Genomic DNA, 9,691 nt, shown 5'->3' on the forward strand with positions numbered 1-9,691 from the left:
TTAAAGGTTTAAGTGGAAAAGCACCCTTTCACACAGAGTTGCCCGCTCACTCAGACTCAGATTAATGTCATTGTAAAGAGTGAACAATATTGTTGCAAACATGATGTCGCATCATTAATTTACTGCTACTTTCTCTTCAGTCCACCACCTTGCCTTCTGCTGCTCCAGAAGGGCAATTAGATGTTTTCACAGATAAGCATTTATTATTCATGACACCTCAAGTGCTCACACATCCGTCATTGCTACAGCAAGTCAGACAGACACGAGTCTGTTGGAATATTTGATGTTTAATATTTAATGCTGCTCTGCAGGTTGCATCGGTCTGTTTCTTGCAGTATCTCATGAGATTCAGCATAATCATCACAATCTCCTCAACTCCTTTTTAACCTAGTACAGGTATCCACACACAAATGAAATGGATTCAAATAATTTAATGGAATAAATGAATATCATTACATAGAAGCATCAAGACATTCACAACGTGCTTTATTAAAATCACTGGCAGCAACGCCGTTGTACAGGGCTGGAGTGAGCATGGCGCCCCTTGATGATGAAATACAAAAGGTAGACATGATATGGCAACGTAAGGACACTGAGTGACGACATGTTAAGCACACTGTGGTATGGCTTATTTAGATTACATTCACCTTTTTGCATTAGAGGAATAATATCTAAAAAAAATAAAATACATCTGAGCTCAAAAATGTGTTATTTTAAGCAGTAAAAAATAAAAAGACATCGCATGTGGCAAATAAAAGAATCATTAAGCCCAAAAATTGCACTGAAATAAAATAATACATTAGGTGGAATTCAAAATTTAAGGTTGCTGTTAATAATTAAAAGCGTATGATTTGAAATTAGTCTTGTTCGTAGCAGGAAGGACAGTAGCCACAATCCCACATTGTTTGACCTTTCACATTAAAACTCTGACCATGCAGTCACAAGTACAGTTACCATCCTAGATACAGAAGTACAGCTCCATCACGGATGCCACAGAATTAGGAACAGTAAAATCTAAAATACTATCAAAGACGCTTCTTCAGTGTCGTCTCACTGGCCGATGTGACAGAACTTAAAACATAAAGATTGTGAAATTCTCCAGCATCCTCCAAAGAGGAAATCTGAGTTTACTCAACATGATGACCATAATCCAAATTTTGTCCTAATGCAATAAATATAGACCTGTTTAGTTTCGTTCACCGCACAGGGCCGTTATATATATATGTATATAAATAATAGGCATAGTCCTAAATTCAATTGTCAAGCTTAGAGTTCTGCTTTTGATGGCACCGAAAGTACATTTTTCTCATAATCAAATCTATACAAACACAACATCACTGTCTCAGCAACATCTGCTCAAACTGTTCAGTATCTTGTCAAAGTCATCCAAATACAACAAAACAGAAATATTATCAGTACGGTATTTCACCCCGGCACAAGACAGTCTCATGCTAACACCACAACACTCTCACACAACTGTAAGACAACAGTGAAATTCAATACATTTAAGTTAAGTAGCTTTAAAATGTTCCTGGCCGTGTGAGTAATATCTATAGAAATGCTCGCCAGCGGTTTTGGCTGCTGCTGGCCCTATGTGGGTGACTGTGTGAGTGATGGCGTTATTTCTCTGGACATGCAATATCACGTGGAGCCAACTGGGTCTAATTCACACAGCAAATACACTTCCTCATGCATCACAGCCTCAAAGCAGCCTTTGGGAATGTTTACTCCGTGCTCTCAAAGGGTCAAACCTGCACAGTTCAAATCCAACCCCGTCTCTATTAGGAACCAAACATCCGTAACTGCAGGAACGTGTGTTAAAATTCACCCCCAAAAGAGAAAACTGAAAGTGTAATTGCCAGTGAGTGACACAGAAATATATTTTAAAAAAAAGATAGGGTTCAGAAAGGTTTTGGCCCTTGGAAGTTATGAAGTAGTTATGTGTAGAGAGGCATGTCACAAAACCAGCTGTAACAAGCCTGCATGGTGCTAATAAGGTCTCATGGACAGATTCAGAGAGACGTCTGTTCTCCACAGCCAGAAAATGTCGGCGAGTTTGTTGCCTTAATCCTGAAAAACATGTTTACATATAGCTGCTCAGCGGATGGTGGGTGTTAACACAGAGCCGTGGCTGAGATCAGACCAGCACTTACGACACACAGACAGCCGTGTTGGATTGAGTTTTCTAAGTGAGTGTGTGTGTATGTGTGCGTGTGTGTGGTGAGGTGTGGGGGCACTGACAGACCAATTAACATTTTTTTTCTCCCATGGAAGTGAAAAACACACAAATGACTGAAAGGACAATAAGTAAAGCCGATCTACGTCTGCTCTGTTATGTGTGTTTGTGAGTGTCAACATGCTCCAGACCAAATACACCACTCACTGACATTCACGACTCACTCTGTCTCCTTTTTTCCGCACACAGAGGGAAGAGCAGAGAAAAGGACAGCAAGGCAGAGAGAGAATAAACAATAACCAGTTCAGAGTTTGTCCTCAAACTAAAAGACCTTACTAAGATCCCCTGTGGTCCTTTAAAAACCAAAGGTCGAAGATGATTTCTGCTAAAACCTGCATGGGAATCCTCCTCCCATTAGATTTTATAAAAAACGCTGGTGGTGTAGTTAAAACTAAAACAAGTTGCTGCTGCACTGCTCCCGGTGGCGGGCTGCAGGTACTGCTGCGTAATGAGCTGGCTGAGGTAGAGCAGTATCAGGCTGTCCTCCTCGCCCAGCCCCAGTTGCTCCTGCAGGAAGCAGCGGCGTCGGCCCTCCACGACCTTGGGCCCCTCCATGGAGCTGACTGGCAGGTGGAGGTGGTGGGTGAAGGTAAACAGGAAGGCCTTGGCTGCCAGGCGACAGAGCGTGCTCTGTAAGTGAAGGAAGTAGGTGGAACCACGGCGGATGTAGGTGCGGTGGTCGGCTATGTTGGCAAGGAGTTGGCCACGATATGGTGGACAGCGCAAGGTCTTCTGGTCGGCATCCAGGATGGAGATGTAGCGGCTGTAGCGGGATAGTGAGTATAGCATGCTGGAACCAACAGGGGACGCTACTCTGTGGGGCAGATAGTAAAAATAATATTTTTCCAAGGATGATTATCATGCTCACATTTGAAGTCAACCATAAATACAGTCCAATTCTGTCTTTATGTTATATTCTTCTAGCCATACGTGGTGCCACTGGAGGGCAGTACCAAAATATAACGAAGTCTACAGAAATTGAACAATTAACCTTTTTTAAATATATTAATGCTCTGTGTATTCAGTAATCTGTGTTATTATTTCTGTGCAATGATCCATGTTTGTATTAGGTGAATATAACTCCTATTTTCTATTTCTATTAGATCTTGTGTGTTTTCTTATCCATCACTCTTTTCGTGTTGTGTTGTATATTGAGCTGCTGTAAATCTCTCCAGTGTGGAATAAATAAAGTCTATCTGTCTATCTCTACATGAACAAGGACTGGGTGTATTTAATTTAATTTATATCTTACATTCAGCTGAGTAGTAGTATAATATGTGCGACTGGAATCAAATGGTGGAGAACGGCTTCCCTTTAGCGTTTAGGAATATAGCTAATTAAAAAAAGAGTCAAATATTGTAACACGTTGGTGAACCGACAGCCCACTCTCTAGTAAGAAAGATGAAAGATTGAAGAGTAGAAATGAAAAAGAAGTTCAAGGACAGATGTGAGGCTGCTGAATAGCTGGTTGTGTGAGTCATCGCGGACTGAGTCACACCAGATGAGTAACAGTAGAGTAAGGTGCAATATGATACAAACTACAAAGAGGAATATACTTTTCAAACTTCACAAGGTTCTGTGAGCATCAAGCTCGATGTTTTAGTAAATCTTCCATTATCATTTGCATAAGAGTGTGGGTTGAATGCTTAAAATACGAATGCAAATTGGAAATACCTTTGCAATCCAATTAGTTTCCACCTCTGCAGGTCAGTAAGGGTGAAGGGGGAGGACAGCCAGGCTTGAACCCTCTCTCCACACTTCCCAGGAGCAGGCACAAAGAGGGCCAGAGCAGCAACCAGTCGGCGGACTCTCCCCTCGTCGGCCCCGAGCACCACCAGGGTTCTCCCGCTCAGCAGACACCACAGAGCTTGCATGGCAAACGGATACTGTCGCACAAACTTCAAGGCTCCTTGTCCATGCTTCTTCCTCTGACGCAGGGTCACCACACCCCCATAGCCAAGAGGTGAGGCAGCCCGATCAGACCCTGTTGAAGCACTCATGGTACAATCTGATCCATCCTCCGCTGAGGTACGGGAAACTGCATCTCCAAGGAGTCCCACAGGCAGTTCTAGCCCAGCTGCGGGGCTTTCTGAGGATGGAGAACCCACCGTGTAGTCGTCCTGGAGTGGAAGTTGTGCCTGGGGCTCCTGGTTGACCACCAGGGTTTGACAAGGCTGCAGGTGGGAGCTTTGGCCAAGATGAGGCACCGTCTCTGGGGCAGAAGCCTCATAAAGGAAACCCTCTTGGGCCATACAGCACGCTGTGTCTATTGGAACCAACAGGTCAGACTGTATCTCGCAAGCCCCATCAGTATCTCCGTCGCACTCATCCTCCCTGCTGGCCTCCAGCTCAGACATCACTTCCAGCAAAGACACAGGTGTTTGGTCTCCCCCGTCGCCGTCATCTTCCCCAGCTGTGGTCTCCATCTCTTCACTGCTGCTCTCCCTCTCCAGGTCAGTGTTGGGGTCAGGGTCTGGGGTCAGGTCAGAATCAGGACCTTCTGACGTTATACTAGCCAGATTATGTTGCCTGTCTGCTTGACCCGTCCCGCTCTTATCGCTGCTGAAGCTTCCTTTGGTCTCCTCCGAGCTCTCCTGGGTCTCCAGAGTCTGGTCTGAGGGGGAGGACTCCAGATGGCTCCCCACAAGCCCAAGCTCGCACAACTCTTGAGGACGGCTGATCTCAGAGGCTGGGTCTAGAGGGTGTGGAGGCTCCAGAGCATCTAGCTCTAGAGGTTCTGGTCCTAGTACAATAGGAGGCGGATTTAAGAGTGTGTAGTTATCTACAGCATGGTTCACAGCACAGAATGGTCTTAATGTTCCCCTTTCATCCTCATCTTCATCACCGAGGTCCTCCTCAAACAGGAAGTTGGTAACTCTCTGTTTCCTACGTAGTGTCCTGTCCAGGCGGCGTGTGTACAGGTAGCACAGGTCCCCCCGGAAACTCTTCTCAGTGTCCTTCAAGAGCTCCACCGTGGCCTCGTAGAAAGTATTGTCACACAGCTCTCGCAGGGTCTTCAGGCGCTTGTCGAAACACTTTGCAGACTTAGCTTTGATCAGCTGTGGCGTGTAGGACGGCCTGCGTTTAACGCCCTCGTCTTCGTCCTCGTCCACTTCTTCTTCGCCTCCTTCCTCATTTATCCGACTCTGCCCTTCATCCTCCTTCTTCCCCTTGTCACTGTAACTGAAGGGGTTGGCAAGCTTGGCGTATTTGTCTAAGAGCACCTCGCACTCACTCAAGCACTCGGTGATACACTTCTGGCAGGTGACAGCATGAGGATCTCGGCGCGGACGGTGATGGTAGGAGCTGATCTGTCTCAGCAGGTCTCTGTGTTCATAGATGCTCTTTTCCACGTTTGCGAGCTCGTTGGCCTTCTCCACAGCATGAGCGGAGTACATGCACTGAGGCCCCGCCTCTCTCTGCAGGCCCTCCTCCCTCTGGAGCACAGAGTGGGTGTACCTGAGGGGAAGAAAGCAGAACTACTGGTTCACGTGTTCATGAGCATTCAACATTACACAAGAAACACTGAAAACCTGCAGCAGGCTACATAGCTGTAAGATTAGGGTTGGGGTACATTAGCCAGTATGGTTGTTAGCCATGCTAGCAGCACTAGGGTTGGAGAGAAATATATTGATAACAATTAAAATTACTATGAAGTTCAGTTCATATATACATTGTCCCCCAGAGAATGTATCCTAATAAAATGTTTACAATTCTGGTTGTGAGTAAAATGTCTTAATTCTGACATCTTTGTTGATTCCCTGACTTTTAATTTAGCGCCATCATTGTTAAAATGTCAGTGCTTTCAATACTTTTTGACCATATACCTGCAAAACTCGTAACATTCCCATCAGCCTCAGCTGTACTTTGTGCTAATCAGCTAATGTTAGCAAGGCTGTAGACTCTTGGTCTTGTAGAACTGTATGTTACTAGGCAAATTATCCTACTTCAATAAACTCCTAGTCAAACTAATCTCTCGTCAGTTTCAATCTCTTACACGTTTGTGATTTGAAGATGAAAAAAACCTGATCATTAACCCAAAATCTGCACATATTAAATAAGTGCTGTTACTCATATGTGGATTAAAAGCTGAACAGTGAGATACTTCCATGATTGCCGCAAAGGTTTTAAGTTAAGTTGCACGTAAGTTGGATTTGTCTGTCTGGTAGTCTAATTTTAAAAGCTTTATTATTGTAGTTTATAATGTGCTAACATGGTGCATACTCTCAGTGTTTAATTACTACATAATAACTGACACACACAAACATGGTGGTATAATGTGATGGGTTGGTCTATTGAGTGTCTCAAGCTGCCATGTATAATCTTCTGTGTGCATCTACTTAATGGGTAACTAGATATATGGAAGATAAACAGAGGGCAGTAGGTGTGAGGTAGGGTAAGAATGAGGGGTCTATAAAGGGCCAAAAGCACATTTTTGCCTCTAACTGACTAATCCGGCCATGCTGTGTTACCATTTTTTATTACAGGTTACTCTATTAACTATTTACATAATTGATAAACTCCTTCTAAACTTGTGGGATAGCAGTTTAAAGTTAGTACAGAAAAAATTCTTACTCCAGGTCCCGCAGCTTCCTCTGGAGTTCCTTGGCAAATGCTCTCCGGTTCCCCGCCTTCAGACACTCAGAAGCCTGGGAGAAGCGGAGGGACAGCTCCTGAAACTGCAGCATGATTTTCCTCTCATCTGCTGAAACGTAGGCCATACAGAACGGTCGCACAAAGCCCCTCGCCTCCAGGTCGTAAAGCGTAAGGTGATGGACATAGGCGAACGCCCCCTCCTTTGAGTCGCCCAGCACCACCCTGGAGTCCTCCACAAAGCTGAGCCTTGGGTAGCCAGTGCCAGGCGGATGCCCCACGAAGGAGGCCTGGTAGTCCACTGACATGATGCGCAGGGAGAAGTAGTTGAGATCGAAGGTGCCGCAGATTTTGGGGTCATCAGGGATGGTGAGGAGAGGCTGAGGGCCCACCTGCTCAGAGAACTCAGAAATGAGGATGAAGTCTTTGGTGAACTTGGCATAGGAGGTTTTAGCCCAGGGGTTGGAGTCAGCCAGCGGATGGAGGGGAACAGAGAACTCCTCGGGGAGAGCCCAGGGGTCGGGACTTGTCTCCCCATAGTCATCCTCTTTAGTGAAAGCCACCAGGTCAGGTGAGCCTATCATAGTGGTGTTGTTGAGCAAGGCATGAGAAACACAGCACACAGTGCAGCACAGTTATCAGTCATAGAGCAGCTGTCCACATAAAGTGCAGTCAGACTGACCATGCTGCTCTCACACTGTCCGGGCTGTCCATCTGTTAGTGGGGTTAAAGGAGCCGTGGGGCCAAGGAGATGAAGAAAAAATGAACCTGATTATATAATCTATAAAGGGGGTCCCAGAGCAGAGTGGGCCCAAAAAACAGGACACTACAGGAGCCAGTCCACAGAACGAGAGCCTTGATGTTTGTCACATTAAATAAAAGTGGACACCTCGACAGGATTACAAATCAGTGCGTCTGTTAACAAAAGCAATTATGTTGCGCCAATCACAGGGTCCGGGCAGACATCAGACCATTCATGCTGTGCATAGAGGAAAAATACAAAGCAGCATCAGTGAAGCGCTTCTCTCCTTCTTCTCTTCCTGTCTTCGTGCGTCGGGTCCATCACGTTGCTCTGTTCGGGGCTCAGACGCGGGACGTCGGTGCGACACAAGCACCGTTTAACAGACAGAAGCGCTACATGTAATTTTCACATCCAGAGACAGACGCCATGTTTACCCAGCTGGTTGTAGTCTGGTCAGGTGACCAGTCCACCTCCCATCTGGAGAAATTCCACCCTGAAACACAAATGCAATGTATTTCTTCTGGGATGATGTGTTCATAAAACAGTGGGTGAGACTTTAAAGTCACTAAATTTAAGAGGACATTTGTCTGTGTTTGTAGCAGGACCGTAGCCAGGATTTTGAGGTGATACTGAGGTCAGACTGAGATCATGAATCAGTCTCCAAAACATCAAAACATTGTTTGTTTCTGGATTTTTCACGTTTATTTGAGTAGCTGTTTTCTGCAAATTATAATTAAATGGAACATAACATGTGTCCTTAAATTGTGTTAATCCGTTTATAAACAGTTTATAAATGCAAAGATCTCTTTCAAAAAGACTCAGAACATTGACTCTATTTTACTTACCTCTTCTTACATATATCCTCTTCCAACAAAATTATTAAGAAGTCATGGACCTGTAAAATAAAACGTGATAATGATAGAAAGAGCCTTTTTAGAGCTCTCTCCGTACTTTCAGGAATAAAATATTGGTGAGTAATAGGCCTACTGAATAATCTATTTGTACAAAAATGTATACATTAAAATATAGTTTTAAAACAATAGGTCTAAAATACAAACTAAATGTTTTTAACTGTAGAGTTACTAAAACCCCAGATTCCAAGAAAAAAACATAGCAGACACATCAACAAACTAATAGTTTTATAATTATTATTTGTAGATGTTGAAATGTCGAAATACAAATTGTGATTTAGGGTGGATTTTCTGTTTAACGTTGATTAAATCAAACAGAACACATTTACATTATAGTTGTTATTAAAAACTATTAATAATTATACAAATGCTGCGTGTGTAGACAATCAGTCCATCTGAAAACAGTCATTACTATTTCACTTATATAAACTTTTATTTGGACGTTTTGCTGGTTCCCGGACTTTACGACAGTTTTACGACCCTGATTACGGCAGCGTCCGACAGGCGGGCGGGCAATTTGTAAACAGAGCTAACAGCCTCCGTTTGTGACAGGTCAGCGTTTCTCCTCAGTACAGCTTTTAATGAGAGATTGTTTAAGGTCCAGCATTTGTTTTAGTTGCTCTCTGTTTCATTAACCGGAGAAGAAGTGAACGTTTTGAGGAGCGGCTGTCATAGCTGTAAGTCAGCTGACCGGATGACCCGCTGCTTCATGTGAGGGCGGACAGGTATGATACTGCACCTCCTGGGGGGCAAGTCTGCGCTTAGATCGGGACTTCAGCGGCTGAAGCGGGTCGGACGGAGGTGTTTCGGTGCGGCGCAGAGTGGCCAGGGTCCGGACGCACCGCAGCAGGAGGACATGACCCGCAACAGACCTCAGATCAGTCGGGTCCTCTGCGTGGCCGAGAAGAACGATGCAGCCAAAGGCATCGCAGGGATCATGTCCAGCAACAGGTTCAGAAAGGTTGGAGACCTCCAGAAACCCTGCAGCCCATAATGTTACTACTCTGTATACTGCTGGAACTATAGGTCAATGGACAGGCAATCATTTTGATGACCGATCAATCTTAAGTTTACTTTTAAGTAGAAAAAATGGCAAATCATTCCTGTGTTTAGTTTGTCAAATGTGAGGATTTCCTGCTTTTCTTTGCTTCCTATGTTTATGAATGGAAAAAAAGTTGTAGCTATATGTTTACAGGGTGCAAAATGAAC

At 44.4% G+C, this 9,691-nt stretch overlaps 2 protein-coding genes across 2 annotated transcripts in view; one reads left to right on the top strand and one right to left on the bottom strand.

The window, feature by feature from the left end:
• Positions 1–294: 294 nt before the first annotated feature.
• On the bottom strand, positions 295–8,001 carry smcr8a (Smith-Magenis syndrome chromosome region, candidate 8a). The gene is made up of 3 exons (XM_035655507.1): positions 6,812–8,001; positions 3,911–5,695; positions 295–3,050 (listed from the first exon to the last, which is right to left on the bottom strand). Exons 1-3 carry the CDS (start codon positions 7,411–7,413, stop codon positions 2,591–2,593), a joined length of 2,847 nt encoding a protein of 948 aa, XP_035511400.1. The 5' UTR covers positions 7,414–8,001; the 3' UTR covers positions 295–2,590.
• A 970-nt stretch (positions 8,002–8,971) lies between these two features.
• top3a (DNA topoisomerase III alpha) overlaps positions 8,972–9,691 on the top strand; it is a 24,924-nt gene continuing 24,204 nt past the window's right edge. Inside the window, 1 exon segment of the mRNA XM_035655344.1 lies at positions 8,972–9,443. Within this exon segment, the coding sequence (XP_035511237.1) occupies positions 9,210–9,443 (234 nt within the window). The 5' untranslated portion in view covers positions 8,972–9,209.

This window comes from Morone saxatilis, unplaced genomic scaffold, assembly GCF_004916995.1.
Source record: "Morone saxatilis isolate NCDOM2014 unplaced genomic scaffold, NCSU_SB_2.0 Contig14, whole genome shotgun sequence".
Lineage (NCBI taxonomy): Eukaryota > Metazoa > Chordata > Actinopteri > Moronidae > Morone > Morone saxatilis.